Source organism: Echeneis naucrates, chromosome 5 (assembly GCF_900963305.1).
Source record: "Echeneis naucrates chromosome 5, fEcheNa1.1, whole genome shotgun sequence".
Classification (NCBI taxonomy): Eukaryota; Metazoa; Chordata; class Actinopteri; order Carangiformes; family Echeneidae; genus Echeneis; species Echeneis naucrates.
Genome location: NC_042515.1, coordinates 18,750,757 through 18,768,326, shown reverse-complemented (window position 1 = coordinate 18,768,326; position 17,570 = coordinate 18,750,757). Strand labels below are relative to the sequence as shown.

The 17,570-nt window shown below is 42.9% G+C and overlaps 1 protein-coding gene across 1 annotated transcript in view; it reads right to left on the bottom strand.

Annotated features, from left to right (window-relative positions):
* The window catches only part of slc25a26 (solute carrier family 25 member 26), a 49,951-nt gene that overhangs the window by 7,226 nt on the left and 25,155 nt on the right, over positions 1-17,570 (bottom strand). Inside the window, exons 6-9 of the mRNA XM_029501413.1 lie at positions 11,141-11,185; positions 7,420-7,489; positions 4,671-4,735; positions 1,970-2,043 (exon numbers count right to left, since the gene is read on the bottom strand). Coding sequence (XP_029357273.1) covers positions 1,970-2,043; positions 4,671-4,735; positions 7,420-7,489; positions 11,141-11,185 — 254 coding nt within the window. The remainder of the gene's footprint in view (positions 1-1,969; positions 2,044-4,670; positions 4,736-7,419; positions 7,490-11,140; positions 11,186-17,570) is intronic.

Genomic DNA, 17,570 nt, shown 5'->3' with positions numbered 1-17,570 from the left:
TAAATCCTCACTGGTGTGCTAAACCTGCAGCTGCAAATAGATGTTTACTCAAATGAGCTGTTTACTCCTCTTTCAGTCACACAGCTGTTTTAGGAGGCTATCTAACCGTAGAAAAAATGTGTAGTTTTTAACTTTTAATCTATACGCTCAGGAACAAGGAACCCGACCTGAGGAACTTGTAATATATTCGGACTAAACCACTATTCATTTTTGTGTTTTTGTGGACAACAATTACAAACACCATCAGTAACTTTTAGCTGTGTTTTCAAATTTTCTGAAGAGGTTTTCAGGTTGTTGTCAAAGAGGGTTTTTGTTTTTGTTTTTTTTTTTTTCAGGATGAGGCTGCACCAAATCTATTTAACAGATGTTAGGGATGAATTTCTCTCTTTACTCTGACTTCTAGCGGGCAGGAAACGGATCAACATGGAGTCCCAAATTTAAAAACAAGCTAGCCGCTTCATAAAGCAGAAATACGTCTTTGTTTGGTGGAACAGAGAGATGTGTTCATTGCTCTGTCTGTACTACAATCATCCATAACAAGTGAAATGTATTTGAATTAGGCTGTGAGGATTAGTCAACTAAACGTCTGATGCAGACAAACTAAGCATGCAGGAGCCATAAAAGTACAATTAAGTTTCGCCACAAACTTCCAGACTCCCTGCTTTGTTGTGTGTATGGGAGAAAAAAAACATGCCATTTGTTTACTTTTCATCCATCGTGGTTGACATGAGGCCCAAAGCAGCCACAGCCTGCAGGACGTGCTGCCTATCAGTCTTTGTTTTGACATGAATCCTGGAGCAGCTTGGTTGTTTTGCAGGTTACTGCGGGAAGTTGGTGTGAGCTGCACCACTCTCTGCTCACCCAGCGTCTCTGGGGCATGGCACACACATGGAAGCACTTTAGAGCTTCACTACACTGCAATTGGGCCTATTACCATAATTACAGCTTTAAAGCCTCAGCAATTTGTATCAGGCATGCACCAGCGCAACCACCAGGCCTTTGGCCCCACAGAACGACACCCCCCTCCTTTCACTTTCTGCACATTCTTTTGTCTCTGCGTTTCATTCTTTCACCGCGTTCTCTTAGGTTGCTCCTTTTCTTTGTTTTCTCCACCTTCTCTCGTTACATTGGTGTCAGGGGAGAGAAAGATTTTCAGGAGCTCATCGTGATGTAGAGCTTGTGGTGCACGTTCTTTGGCCTCTGAGCTAGAGCTGAGCCCAGGGGGATATTTGGAGGAGGGGAAAAAAGAGGAAAGAAAAAACATCAAAGGTGTGGTGCAGAGGTGGGTCAGGCATCAAAGACGCCTAGAGAGTGGGATTTGTGATCAGGGTGTGCAAATTTGGTGTTTCAAATGCCACCTTTATCTCTATATATATATTTTTTAAGGGGAAAAAAGTGCAGCACTTGGCTGAGAATCAGCGTCAGTGACACTCAACGCCAACATGTCATTTCTCTCTGATTAGGCTCAACACTGCAGCAGCACAAACAAACAATGATACAGGGGCTTGTAAGTGTGTGTTTGTGAGATGAAGGGGAGGGGGAGAGCGATGTCCCACTGGTGTTTGGCCCAGTCCCAGACCTAATCTGCTATGAGCATTGAGCCGGGGTACATCCTGACTAAATGATGGTGGCTTGTACACAAGCAGGCCCATCATTCACTGTGGATGAGGGTTTGTTTTAGTGCTGGCAGCCCTCTGTGGCCCCATTAGACCTGGCCTTTTGTCTACTGTGCATCATAAACACATCAAAACACCAAATAAACCCTTCCACTTGGCCTTGTAACACCTTAATCAATAGGACTGTACAGTGGGATGGCAGGGAAAGCTTTTATACATCTCATTCATCAGCTGCAGCTGTAAATCTCACCGCCCACTCCCCAAAAAACATGATAGGACTAAATGGCCAGTGTAAAAAGGCCATTTGGTTTTAAGCAATCACATCTAGCCTTTGAATGAAGACACACACTCACCCTGGAAGACCTCGGCTCTTCCACACATCGTAGAGAACTGCTGGGATGTTGCCATTCGCTGTGGCTGAGCCGGCCTAGACAGAGACACAGAGAGAGAAAATAGAGGTGTGATGATGGATGGATTGTCTTCTGTGCTTCCTGCTCTCCCGGATGCCCCGTTTGGCACGCTCCCCCTTCTTTCATTCCTCCATCTCCTCATAGACAGCTGTGTCAGCGCAGGTGACACTTCCATCTCCCACCCATGCACTCAGCTTGGAAACACACCCAGCCATTTGCCCACCCAAAAACACACTCAACAAGTTCTCCTCGTCTCTCCACACCCGTCAGTCTGGCACTTTTATTTACACGATAAGGCTTAGCTGGCCAGAGAGTTTTTAATCCATCACTGTGCAGTGGCAGAGCAGCAGGATAAGGCCTGCTGGGGTTAAGTGAGGGTAGGTGGTCTAAGCAGAGAGGAGGGCAGACCAAAATGAGGACATCAGCAGAAGTGTGTGTATGGGTACACACACGATGTTTCATACTGCAGATTGCTGAGCATGTAGGAAACAGTTGGCGAAGTCTGCTGTAAATTGTGACTAACATCTGCTGAAACGAGAGGAAGATTCCCGCATTTCCTCATTGTGTGAGGGGGGAGAAAAATAAACTCCACCCCTGTTCCTTATGTTTCTGTTAGAGACAGGTGGCTGAGAAATGAGTCTCTCCTCGCATTGTCTGACAAGTTTTCTTTTCCTTTAGCACTGTGGAATGGTGGAAGGCGGGAATGGAGGAACAGGGTGTCCAAAGCACACACACAGAGTTCCTGTGTAACTCACGCTGACATACAAAAACACGTTCATGTAGCCCAAGCTATTCATTTTCTCTGGCTCATGTTGGATCACTTCATTACGTGACTTCTAAGCATTGAAAACTCTCTTTGCCACTCAACATCTCATTGTCACATCTACACAACATCGTGGGTGGGTGCTGAAACCCGCCAGCCAGGTCCTGACGTGTGGAGAGTAGTGAAAGTGACTCTAATGGACACTGCGGCAGGAACCACGTACAGTGCTGTACAGTAGCAGCAGCAGTGTGCTGTGCCACGGTTGTTGCTGCACTCACGGTGGTGCGGCAGGAGTCCTGTCCTGGAGGAGCTTTGCGTGTCCAGCTGTGTCTGGACATTCGCCCTGGGGCACAGACAGCCTACTGTACAACACCCCTCATTCATTCTGCCTGCTGCAGAAAAGAAAGAACCTTCTCCTCTGCTGCTGTGGGAAGGAAACTAATGTAACAAGCTCCAACACCCACATTTCCTTCCACTCCGTCTGATCCAAAACCATCCATACCCATCAATGCCAGCTCGGCTCACTCCGTCTGTTTCACTCTCCTGCCTGAACTTGTCTTCCTCTGCTACTGGAGGACCAAATTTTGTCTGACAAGATATCCAAAAACTAAATCTTATCTTTAAAGTGGTCTTTATCAATTTTGGTAAACTTTTCTGTCCTCATAACATTTACACTACAATTAGATTTTTTAGTCCAAGATCTTAAATAACCTCTTAGTTCAGCTGTTAGGCAACTGACGTCTGATAAACGAATCCTACATCATCATTTCCTAACCACATGGCTACGGCTTCTCAAACGTGTCATCATCAATTTTACTTTGGGGGAACTGTACCCTTGTGAGATTTTATAGACGAAGGATTCATCTTTAAAAGACAACACAGTTAAACATCCTCATTTTCAGTTGTGTAGCGGTTCTTGGCTTGTATTTCACTGAGTGAATACGCTCACTTTATGAGTGAAGTGAATGAAACCGTTGATCCGGCTAACCTCGGCTGCTTAAAGTGAATCAAAAAACTTGGCCTTATAAAGTTATAACTGAGCAGCTTTGAGACAGCACAAGTCGAGTCCTTTGCTGGTGGTAAATTACAGCAGCTGTATTTCAGATACTGTTTACAGGAAGCCTTTGTACCGTGCTGTTCCACCTACAGCCAACAGCTTCTCACAGGAGATCAACACTGACTGAGTGTTTTTTTAATTCCAGTTTCTCATTAGTTAGGATGGAAGTTGGGGGAGCGGGGGGGACACTGTGTCTTCTTCAAGAGCAGTCCACGTGTTTGTGTGCGTGTTTGTGTGCGTGCGTGCGTGCATGGTTGGGGTAACTTTGAACTCACTACCCTTTACACACTGTCTCACACAATCACATAATCACACACAAACAAAGGATGAAGTGAGGGAAGCCAGACGTACAGTCAGAGTGGGCCAGGAGTGAGAGAGGAGGCGGAGAGATGCTTCACATACACACGCACAGACAAACACACAGACACGCACAGGTGGGGAGGTGGTGCTTTAGCGGACTTACCACAGAGGAACTGAGTTAACAGGAGGGACACTGGCCCTCTGGTTCGCCTCTCGGTGACAAGCAGCCTTGAGATGGAAATACCTCTGGAGCAACGACAACTCCAAACTTTAACACTAACCATGTGCGCAAATATGTCTTCCTGACACTGTCCATACTGCAGGTCACCTGATGAATGTGTGTGTGTATGTCTCACTACTGTCCTGGTGTTACTTCGGCCTGGCCTGTCCGATGTGCCGACACTGTTGAAATTTGCTCAGGGTCTAGACCCACTGAGTCCCCTGCCTGCGAGGCATCACCTGACAGCAGTGTTTAAAAGTCTTTGCCAACGTGTGTGTGTGTGCGTGTGTTTGACCGTGTATACCTTTGCGAGCATGATCCTGGTCTTTGCCACGTCAAGAGGAGTGGTAACAAATGCTGCTACTGCACCTACAAAAGACAAATACACATATTCAGTAAAGGGCAGACGCAAAAAGGCCTCTCTGCTCTCAGGACAGTCTTTAAATATTAAAAATAAACCCTTAAAAAGCCCAATTACTTAACCGCAGTAACAGTAACATATGAATTCAGCAATAAAGAGTGAAACCCTTGGCCCTCCTCTCCTCCAAGTTCATAAAAATGATAATATTCCACTTACGAGACCTTCCCCATTATTACACCACAAAAATCTGACAGACACACTTTTACTCCAACCATCCCCCCACCCCCACATTCACACACACACACCTGCCTGTGTGCACAAGCATGAAAAACAGACGCATTTGGTTACCTTCAGACGCAAATGTATACACAGACAGACACACACACACACACACACACACACTCCCTCCTCAAAGTTTTATTACAGCAGTTACACCCTGACTTCCATTCAACTCTCCAAGTTGGAAGCTGAATGGGCAGCACGATCCAGAGGTGTCCCCACTGAGCTGCTGTTTGAGTGTGTGTTTGTGCGCCTGCAACAAACACAGCAACTGTTCTGGGTAAACATACTAATATGGGCCACCGAGGAGCAATGTGATTAAAGTGAGAGGAGGATACAGAAAAGCATTAAGATCACACTTACATTTTACCACTAACTGCTGGCTATCATAAGAGTGGATTAGCAGTTAGCAAGAAAGACTCTAAACTGTCTGTAGGTCTGAGTGTGAGTGGTTGTTGGTCTCTGTGTGTTGGCCCTGTGATGGACTGGTGACCTGTCCAGGGTGACCCCGCCCTCAGCCAGTGTGAGCTGGGATTGGCTCCAGAACCCCCCACGACCCGGAAATGGATAAGTGGTGAGAGATGAATGAATGCTGTGCGATGTTTCCAATATTCTTGGAGAGCACTAAAAGGATGGATTACCGTAGTAAATCTCACACATGCAACACTGAATTGGAGGATCTAAATTTGGCTGGAAACACCATGCAATGTGATGAAGGTTAGACACGAAACACTCGGTGATGCAATCTCGTCTTGGGCTAGGCAGTTCAGATGGGGTCAAGTCTGTCATAAGTCAGCGCGGGGTACTTGTGGAGATATTTGTGATGATTAAATGCTCTTGTGTGAGCATTTCCAGTGTCAAGCAGATTATGTATGAGTGAAAGAGAGAGTGTGAAGTGCAATGTAAGGGGAAGCAACTGAAACTTGAGGCTCCCTCTTGGACAGCAGCTCAGCCACAGGACCCAAACCCTCCCTCGACCGCTACTCCACTGCCAACCCAAGTCCCCTGCTTCTCCCATTCTTCTTCTTGACTCAGGATGCATTTTATTCAACAGTTAAACAATTTCAGACACTTTTTCTGTCCGTACAGTCAGTCATGATATAGCCATATTTATATAAAGTTACTACAATATTTATATTTAGTCTCCATTATTCTAACAAAACCCCAGTAATGAGAGAAGAAAGCACTTTATGTTTTTAAAAACACGCCACTGTCTTATCTCCTAAGTCTTTTACTTCTTGCTTTCCATCACCTACTCATCCACGTTTCCTGTCTCCTCCCATGAACTTCTTCCAGTCTGGTCTAATTTCTTCCACCCCACTTGGGCTGAGTCAAGGGAAGGGGAAGAGAGCCATATCTAAGCTCCTTGGGGTGCTGTCTTGTTCACCTCCATCTTCATCATCCCAAGAATAGCTAACCTCAATGTTCCTGTCCTGTCTGGCGCGCTGTAGTGTCACAAGAGTTATAGACTGTAAGCTAGAGACGTCCAATCACAGCTCTACGGACCAGTTCCTGTGCTGAAGTATGTATGTTGATTTCGTGTCTGCTTTTTCATCATGGAAAACATGATAAAAAGCAGGGGGAAGGATGGATGACGTCATACATTTATAAAAAAAAACAAAACAAAACAAAACAAAACCTTGACTTTCTCATTCATAGAGGCAAAGTGGCGTTCAGTATTGTATCTTTCATTAATGTGTTAGACTGTAACATTTAGATATGACCCCGCACATTATACCAAAAAATTCATTAAAACAGGACGAAACTCATCAATCAGTAATGGGGCCTTTACCTGCAGGAATGTATATCTTGTGCGTTTCTTAATTTTCTGTTGTTGCTGTTTCCTTTACCCTATTCGTCCTGTTTTTAAGCCCACTCCTTTTTTTCCTGTGTCTCTTTCTTCTTTTCTTTTAAACCACTTCAGGCCCCAGTGCTCAGGAGGTCGCACAGCTGCAGGCGCTCAAGCCCAGCAATCAGCCCTTCTCATCCCTCCTCTCTGGTCCTCTGGTTGCCTTTCTCTCCCCCTGATTCTCATCCAGGCCAGAACAGACCCATAAAGTCTGCTATGGTATGATTTTTATTAGCTGAAGGGCTTGAGAACCGGTATAATAAGACTTTTCTCATTAGTGAGAGAAGACTCACTGTGCTTGGGATCTCCAGTTAATGCTGTTTGGTAACAACTTTTCAAAAACGCTGAAATTATTACTTGTTCTTATTTGAATTTATTGTCTTCCCCTGTCCCCTTCTCTTGGCTTTGGATAAAGTTATCCTGCCCTCCTGGCAGACTAGTCATCTATCCAAGTATCTATCTATCTATCTATCTATCCATCCATCCATCCATGTATGCCCCCCACCCCAACCCCCTTCCCTCCCCACTCCCCCCTTTCCCAAAGCAGCATATAATCCCCTGCACCTGCAAAAGCTCCACACACTGCAGCCTGCCAAGAGTAGAGCGTGTGACCTTGCCTCCGCGACCACAGAGTCTGGGAGAAAGAGAAAGAAATGTCAAGAGAGAAAGAGAGGGTTGTCGATAGTGGAGGATGATGAAAGAGCAAGAAAAAGGGGGAAAGCAGGAGGGAGACAAAGAGGAGAGAGGAGATTGTAGTTAGTGGCGATATTAGACACACTGAAAACACATTGTGAACCTTGGTCTGGTCTGGGGTTCAGGCCCACGGCTGGGAATCAGTTTGTCCAGCTATTTTTGTGTTGCCTTTTCTCCCCAGTGATGTCATGCTACTTGTTTCCCAAGAACTGGGACTGTACAAGAGGGAGGCAAGAGAATACGCTCCCAGTCGATTAGGATAAATCTTTACACATGTTAATGGCATGTGAGTTGGCAAATGTCAAGGTCTCACAGATTCTTTACCTACATTTATCAATGCACTGTACAAAACTAAAGGGATGTTGGTACATTTTTGACAGTTCTTCTGTCTGCATGGCTAAAGTCTGAGATATCCTGTTTCTCTGAACCACAAGGCACTATTTCTGTTCAAAAACGATTAAAACCATCAGTGAGAATCATTCTCAGCGACTTAAACTATTCTATTAGATAACATATCCCACACACACTGTTCCGCTGCCAACAGACGTGTGCTAAAAGCTACAAAAATGTGTCTTTTTTAATGCATTTGTCCTCATGCACTTTTTTTTGAGACTGCTGCACACATATTTATTGAGTGAAATGACATTTGTGAGGCAGAGAGGGCAGTGCTACATCACAGCGAAAGCAGAGGGGAACAAAGGTCAGGCAAGATGCAGGTGATGACCAGGGGAAGTGAAGCAGGTGGTGCTGTGGTGAAGTGGTGAAGTGAAGGATCCTGTGCTTTTCCTGTTGTCTCAATCAGAATTAAAAGAGTTCAGAGAGTTTCTGTAGAGATCTTTGGAGAGATTGGAGTCCAGGTAGGTGAAGGTGCCCCAAAGATAGGATACATAGTGATGGAATGAAAGAACAGCTCAGCCCATTTCAGGCAGGATTCTTCATGATGTGACCCAACACGAGCTGGCAAGTGACACCACACATGCATGTGGGCATTCCCTAAATAGGAGTGAGACCGTCACTAGGGCCCTGAGTTGGGTTAGGGGCTCTGGCTCCCCAGGCCCAGGAGGGATAGGAGGGCCCCAACACCCCACATCCACACCTGCCAATGACATCTCACACTGCGTATCCCCGAATGACTGAGTCTTTTAAAAATATGATCTGCAAATTAGTAATTGGGAACAAATGGACTGATCACCACAGAAGTTGTTAGTCACATCTGAAAAAGCTCAGAGGAATGGTGCTGGACAGAAAAGTCTATTTAAGGAAAGGTTACTGCTTCTATTGCAATGGGATAATTAAAAAAATAATAATTCTTCCCTTCCTTTAAATTTTGTTTAAATAAACTGAACCTGACCTAAAACCCAAAAGTCAATTTCCAAAGTGTGTTAAGTCAAAACTGCAGAGTCCAGAAGATTAACTTCTGCTAGTTAGAACAGCGAGACTGCAAACTTTTACAGGCTCTCGGTCTCACTAACTGAATACCAATGTTTCTCTAAAAAGCCTGAAATCACAGAACTGCAACTGACTACTGAGTGAAACCACCTGATGTTTTTGTTTTGAGGTTGAACTCAGGATGGGGAAGCAGGGTGTCTCTTTTTCTCCCCCTGAGCCGTTTCGGCAAAGCAGTGAGGAGACCGACAATGCAAGGTTAGTGTTTGTATAAAAGGCACATGGACAGCTGGACTGCCTCGGGCACTGCAAGGTATGATTACTTCTCGGGGAGAGCAATTGAGCAACAGCATGGAGCAATTACTAATATTTTCTTTGTCCATCTAATGCCCCCACCCCATTCTCCACATTTAATCTGTAACATGTTATCTCATCCTGGTCCTATCTCACACACATGTGGACATCACAAAACCATGTGTGTGCGCTTGTGCGTGCAAACGCAAACAAGTAAACACAGAGGAAGGCAGAAGAAAGAGGGGCAGGCAGAGGAGAGTGTGCTTGGGCTCAAGATGTGTCATGTGTATTCCATTAAAGGCCAGATTAAAAAGGAGATTTTGTTTTCCACATCAAAGGCCTCACGCTGGGGGATTCTCTGCCGCACTGACTTGCTCCCTCCGTTTTCCTCTGTTTCATGAATAAATAATAAGGGGTAAACCTGGAAAAACAAACTTTTTGACCTGTGAACTCTTAGTGTCAGGGTCTCTCTTTGCACCTGGATGACTTCCCACAGGAAAGAGGTAGTGGGTCTGTGCGTTTGTGTCACATACGCATTTTGTATTTTTGTCCATTTTATAGCAAAGGCAACATTTGTCATACCTGTGAAGCAGAGTTTTAAAAAATGTTTTGTATCTGTTCTTCGGTGTTACACCCTCCTGTTTTGCTTATGCTGTTCTTGAGCTCAGACCAAATGGAAAAAGAGTAAAAGAGAATTTCAGTTGAATATGGGAATTAGGTGGGAAAAGGCATTGAATGTTTATGCAGTGACCAATGTGCCAAATTCATTCATAATCTCAATAAATTGACTAAATCATCTGGCGTTTCCTTCCAGCAACAAGCCTGTCCATGTGAAATTCAGCGACCAACATAACGTGTTCTATGAAGGATTAGTCTGCTGACTCCTCTTCCAGCAGCCCAACAGCAGATGGATGGTTGGTTTTAAATTTTTCTCTCACTAACAGCTGCGCAGCTCGTTGTGAATTTAAGAAGAAAGAGGATGCAAAACAGCATATTGCTTTACCGAAGAGTAGATGGGAGATCATGCCACACACATTCACTCGCTCAAATTTCCCCAACTTGGGCATTTTTTAAAAATCACATTTATTTATGAAAGCCTCTGAGCATCAGGGTGGTCACACTCACTCTAGCAGTAAAAAAACAACTTATTTGGCTGGATGTAGCTGCCTTTTCCTGTCTCCTATTCAAACTAATATTCAGAGCATCGTTGTAATACAGCAGAGGAGAAGGGAGAAGAGGAGAGGTCCAGATTCCAGCAGTTCAGCTCTCTCTCCGCCAACGGACGTGTCCAGATGGTCTGGAGAGAGAAGGCCTTTTGACTCAGGGACAAAGAGACACTTGTGAATGACAAGCGCTAACTCTCACAAATACAGATACACACACACGCACACGCACACGCACACGCACACACACACACACACACACACACACACACACACGTTCGCTCCCAACATTGATGGAATGTTTGACTGTCTGCCACTTGCGCCCTTGAGACATGATGTCACTCCAGCAAAGCGCCATCTTTTCAAAAAGAAATAGCTTTTTATGTATTCAGGGATGCACATTCTAACAACACAGGGGGCAAGGAAAGAGGCAAGACATGGGAGAGAAAGACATTAAGAAAGAGGCCATGAGAGAGAAGAAAAGAAGCACCATTAAAACGGGGCATAAAGTCCTGTTTCCGCCTGTCAAAATGATACAGGGGAATGCAACGGCTGAGCCGACTGTGAATGTGTCAAGAGCATAATCACACAATTACAACTTTACTATGGATTTACCACTGAGAATAATTATTGTTAATGATGGTAGTGGGGAATGCTGGAGAGTTTAAGAATAAGGAAGGAATAAAATACATGGATAAAAAAAGACAGGGAGGGAATAAAATGTGCAGGACAATATTTATGATACGTACCTTTAAATATTCCCAAAGTGGGAACTGAACCAGTGAGAACGGGATCTGAAAAATAAAGCATGAATTGTCAAAATGATGTCAGTACCTGATTTTCTGAACAGTCAAGCACAAGTTAGTTCTGTCACTTTTCTGCTCCCTTCATCTTTCTCACTGCTGATGATAAACGGAGGAGAGGGTGCTGTTTAATGGCAGGGATGGATGGATAGATAGGTAGAACTTAGGAACAGGAATACAGAGGTGGAGGGCAGGTCCACAGTGATGGCTGCGGTGTTGTGTTACTATTGTAAACAATAAATCACCTCAGGCAAGAAGTTACAGCATGAGGAAATCAATAGTAGTTCCAAGGCAAGGGGCAAATGACACACAGTCAGACCACACACACACATGCCTGCCTGCATGCAAAAGAATGGGCATACTTTATATAAACAGACACATACAGAAAAACACACCAAAATACCAATTCAGACTAAACACAGACACATATATTCTCTTTTTCACAGTCACACACTGCACACACGTTTCAAGTTATGCTTTAGGATGGCAGAACAGGACAGGAAGGAGGGAACAAAACAAAACCCAAAGGGAAAATAAATAAAGTGACAACAACTTGTGTCATTGGTCTTCAGTCAAAGCAACAACTGAATCATTCATCCATCTGCACTGCCTCCACCAGCATGTTCCATCAGGCTACATTAGCCCATTGGTAAAAACTGGACTGATCACAAGGACCATACATGAACTGTGTTTATGCCACCTAATGAGCTTATTAAACACTTAGTCCAAAGAAGTCACCTCATAAACACTCTGCAGTAGAGTACGCTTCAGGGTATCTGCTGCATCTGCCCTTTGAAAGCACATTAAACTTATGACTGAGTTTTATTAAAGGCTGTTTAAAAACTAAGTAAAGACATAAAGCTGTCAATTGAAAATAAAGTCAATTGAGAGGATCAAATTTAAGTTCTGAAATGGACTGGTGGCAGACCAATTGCATTAAAAGCAAATGTGACAAATAGGAAACATGTCATTTTATAGTTAGAGGAGGAGAGGAGATGAGAAACTCCTATTAGCCATCTCTGTATTGGGGAAAACATTTTAAGTCAAATAGTCTCTTGCTCTTTCAGACAGATTCAAATAAAATCCATGACAAGCCAAATACATATCAAATACACATCAAGACATGATTACTCTCCTATAAGGCTTTGTTCCTCTTGGTAGATTTCTCCTAATAGATGCAACAGCTCATGATGATAGGGATGGCAAATTTACTTGAAACTGGTTGAAACAAGCCTCTAGTTTCACTCAAAATATCTGTTGTTGTAAATGCTGTAAATTCAATCAAATGAAATGACAGCTGCAGCTAGTTTTCGTAAGATAATATTAACAACCAAACACAGAAAGCCGGCTAAAAATGGGGAATGACCCCTCAGTATGAGTTAATCCATGTTGAACCAAACCAAATGAAGAGCAGCACAAAGCCAATATTGTTCCTCTCTCTCTGATGAACTGAAGCTGCATCTTGGCTCACAGACTGATCAGTCATCAAGAAGAAGATTTTTTTTTTAATCAAACTTGGAACAGTTAACACACACACCCTGTCGCTCTCATAACTTTTGGTTTAACACTGATCCTTACTCCTTCAGACAGCTTGTTTCATTTGTTTCACTTTTTGTGGCAGGTGCAAGGTGTCTGTCTGGTGTCTGATTGGACAGTTCACTTACGAGCTGATCCACACCTCTCAGTCAACGTTTTCAGGGGTAATGGGATAAAGATGTAGATAGAATTTCCTTTTTAATTTCACACACATAGTCACAACAACAGCGTTGTTTGAACAAGCAGGCCCAGTACACAGAGCCAACAGAAGTGTTCCAGTGGAAACCCCTTCATGCCAATCTGGTTGATCCAGCCAGACGGGGGTAAATTTCCTCAGCCCTCTGAGATAATCTACAAACTTTATTTGACAGACAAGCGGTCTGGTATTTAGTTCCTTGAAAGTGGGGTGTTATACGACATAGAGTGAGGACAACTCAGTTTTCCAAAAGAAATAAAAGTACACCTGTCTTTTATTACCACCTAGATGAGTTCTGCTTTTCCAGGCCAGGGAGAGAGATGGTGAGAGAGGGAGAGAGAGAGAGAAATTGCTAAAAATAATCAGAAGCTTTTGTACCCTTTTGAAAGCAGAAGGGAGTCTACATTTATATATGTATACATAGATACATGTGGGAAAGTGTTGCCAAATCATACCCTCAAAATCAAATTTAATAAAGGCCACAAAAGAACTTTTTTAAGCACTGCAACAAGTAGAAGAAGAGAGTAAGGCAGAAGGGTTGAGCAGAGGATCTGGAAAGAGTGATCCACCAGTGATTTATGGCTTTGTTTGACACTCCTAGCACACTGCATTGTGTGTGAGTGTGTTGGTGTGTACGAGTGTGTGTGTGTTGCCCAGTGTAGAATGAATGTCTAAAAACCAGATGTGGTCTGATTAAAACTAATAAGCCATTTATAGATGAGAATGCGCATACTTGCGCGCACACACGTTTGAAACGTGCATGAACCTGATGAGATGCCACATGTGGCAGGATCCATGTGTGTGCGTTTGTTTGTTTGAGGTATGAAATTAAAAATATAAAGTGAAGGACACCTGAGCTAATCTGTGCAGCGTGTTAACTTGACTCATCCGACTTCGACAAGCTCCGACATCAGACTGCTGTAGTGATGGAGTTGAGACACACAATAAATCACTCAGTTTAATGAGAAATGAAGACGAGCAGAGACGAGGAGCGGGAGAGAGGACTGGACACCTAATCCATCACTCCCTCCTTCACTTTCCCCTCACTTACACCAGACCAGGAGAACATATGAATATCCACATCAAAACTATCTCTGTCTGCTAACTTTGCATTGAGCTGCTTTTCAATAATCTTCTTGCTTTGGTTTCTTGTTTTTTTTTCAGGCAGGGTATCCTTGGAGGTAGGCCTTCGCACCACCTTTGTACCTGATATACAGAGACCTGTACCATTCAGGCAGAAACTGTACAAATGTCATAGAAGCTAAAAGCTTAATAACCATATAAATGGAGGAAGAAGAAAAGGGAAGACAAACACTACACACTGCAGACCGCTGAAAAATAACTGTATTGGCAGCCATTTTAACATCACCATGATTAACCAAGATGCAGTATTAGACAGTGAACTGAAGTGTTACACTCTGTTTGACTCCTCAGGCAAAGCAGCTAATCTCTACACAACATCTGAGATCTGAAAAGTCAAGAAATTATGTATGACAGTTACTATTCAATTGGTTCATTGTGCAAAGTGCCTTAAGGTGAATATTGAGTAATGTGTTTTTCACAGTGATTTTGGGCAGTCATCCTTCATATTCTAGCAAAAAAAAAAAAAAAAAAAAAAAAAAACTTTGCGACCATCTTGCACAACAGTGAGAGTTATAATGAATCACATAGGGCGTTTAGATTATCCCACTGCCTCTCTCTTTTAATTTGGTTCAAATAAGTGCAGCTTTCTCACTCAGTGGCTCTTCAGTGAAACTGTGATTCCAACTTGAATAATGATAAACAAGTCAGACAGACACCATTTTGCCACAGGGGAAACATAATATTCTGCTATTGTGGATAAACCTGGTTTTCATAAACTACGTCATTTTATTCCAGTGTAGATAAGACATTGGTTGTTATCCAACCTATTCCCTATTTGGATTTCTTGTATTGGGAAAAAAAAAATCACTTTACAGTCTTTTTATTTAAACACAATACCTCACAGTTGACCAGTGTTAAAGCCAGAGTTGCCCACTGTTGATAGATGGATAGAAATAACTATCACAAATGACATAATATCTATTTATTTATTAACCTGTAATGCAACTTGTATGGTGGTGTTACATTTACTAGCTAGCTCTTCAAAAAAGTCAGAAGCATAGCAGGTTCAATCGATTGCAAAGATGAGATTGCCACTAACAATTGGTTCAGCCTCCAATAACTTATGAACAAGACGCATTGGAGGTTTTTACCAGCAGCTGAATTACCGAAAAAGCTCTCCTCCTCCTTCTCTTCATAACAAACATATCAGGGTATTAAACTTGGTGAAAACAACTTATAAAGCAGTTCAATTTAGAAAGTCATTTGTCATTTGAGTGTTAAAGTAGAAGGCAGCTGAGTTTCACATTTGAGTGGCTTTTGTCTCTAAGAGTTTAAGATCCAGATGTCTGATGATTCAAATCTTTCATCCAGTTAAAATATGTAGTTTAAACAGCTAGTATGTAAAATGTTTATCTTGAAATGCAGCCTATAACTGGACAAAAGTTGATTTTGAGCCTTTTGCTGGCAATCAACACATGGCACACATAACACCATTGACAGATGACCAAATAAAACATACTGTAACCATGAATAAAATCAGGGATTTCTCCTGGTTTGAGAAGTGAATATTTGGCATTATGCAAATTAACAATTCATTAAATAACATAGGCCAAAAAATTTCTATACTTTTAACGTGGTAAAGGTACATATTATTCACTTTTTTTATAATCGAATTTAATATGATTTCATCAAATATTTGAGTAATAAAGTAGTAAAGTAGTAAAGCCCTGTGCAAAGCTTTTGTATTTTTCCCAATTTTCCCAATTTTGGCTGATTTCCTCTGTCCTCTTCAGTAGTTGTCTGATCATCTATTGACTCGTCAAGTGATGATATCTGGATAATGGTTTGGATAAAGTTTTAATATTTGTTAGACCAACCAGTTATCAGAAAAAATAATCATCACTTAGATAAAGCGATCAATGATGAAAAGATTGTTAAATGAAGCCCCTATTGTGCCGTCTGTGAGTTAGGGGCCTGGTGTATTGCTCGAAGACGATGTGAGGCCTGGTTGGAGCTGCTGAACCTGAATTCCAGAGGAGACACTTTGTCTAAACGCTGACTGGTGGGCACACTGCATGTTATTGCACTGTTATTGCGGTGTATTCAGACTTTATCTATAACCTGTGGCAGACTAGCACAGGGTCATGCTACGCTAGGCTAGCACGAAGGCAGCCAGGCAGCATAAAATCTTCCGTGCTTTACAGTACCAACTGCTGACTGTGTCTCCTCCTGCTGCCTCGTATAATGCCTCAGCTACCATGGTTGATTCAACGCTGTGAGTCCAAGCAAAATGTGTGTGTGTGTGTGTGTTCGTGGTCACAAAATCCCTTTATGGTAACCCTAAAAAAAAAAAAAAAAAAGACAATGCTTAATAATAAATATGCCACAACTTAACTAGCTCACGCAAGTCCAGCTTAAGCCAATCAGAGTGCTTTCAACAATTAATCATAACGATTACCCGAGAGGGGAACACACCCAGGGCATTTAACTTCTGCAACCCACCTCCAGCTACCAAATCTACTTTCTCCACCTTAATGACCGCTCGTTTCCTCACGTTTCTGTCTTGTGAGACAGTTAGACCAGCAGTGACATCCACAATAGTAAAGACCACAGCTAGTCTGCTCTCAGGTTAGAACTCAAACTATGGCTCTGGATCTTGGCTGCAGTGGGAAATCTGTGTTCCAGGAGCTCAGCAGCATCTGCTCCCAAAGCCCACAAACATCTGTGTCATCCAGCTGGCCTCCAGGGACAGGATTCTCCTGCTGGGAAACGCATGGCCAGCTCTCTCACGGACCTGCTACACTTTTGTGTTTTTGTGATGAATGTGTCGGCAAGCTTAATCATATTTCCACTGATGTGTATGCGTCTCAAGCTCAGCGTTACATGTTTGCAGGTTGACACATTTTGTAGCTGATCGAAGGTGACAGTGCCACTTGCTGTGACTGTCAGATACTATATTATATGAATATGGAGATTGTGTCTGCTGTGTCATTCTGCTGACAGTGCTCCAGTTTGTGTGTGTCTGCATATGCGCCCTTGCCAACTGTATTAGTGCTAACTTTATTAGTATTCAGAGAAGCTTCAAGCTGTCACAGGTCTTTAGGCACTCAGTGGAGGGCAGGAAAAACACATGTCAAAATATATTCACATTGAGCCTGATTGCAGGCAAACAAGTTGGCTGCAATTTGACAAATGACTTTTAATAGGTCAAACTAGAGCTTCTGCATACTGATGAGTATTTAAGAGGAGACAGAAAGAGCCAGGGAGATGGATATTAAGATGGAGGGACAAGCCGTCAAATATAAAGATGGCCAAAGCAACAGCTAAGATACATTACTCATCTTTCCCAGCACTGTAACCTCAAATGTTGAGTTATCCTCCTAAACATCTACAACTGCTACTGTGGAAAGGCTCCCCAACAGCAATTTAACTGGAGAGCTGTGTTCAGATTCTTTCCAACAAAATCTAACTATTTGTCCTAGCATGCCTGATATTTATCGTAATACAGCTTCATTATATTAATAGAGCACTAGTTTGGACCTTCCACTTTACACATTAACA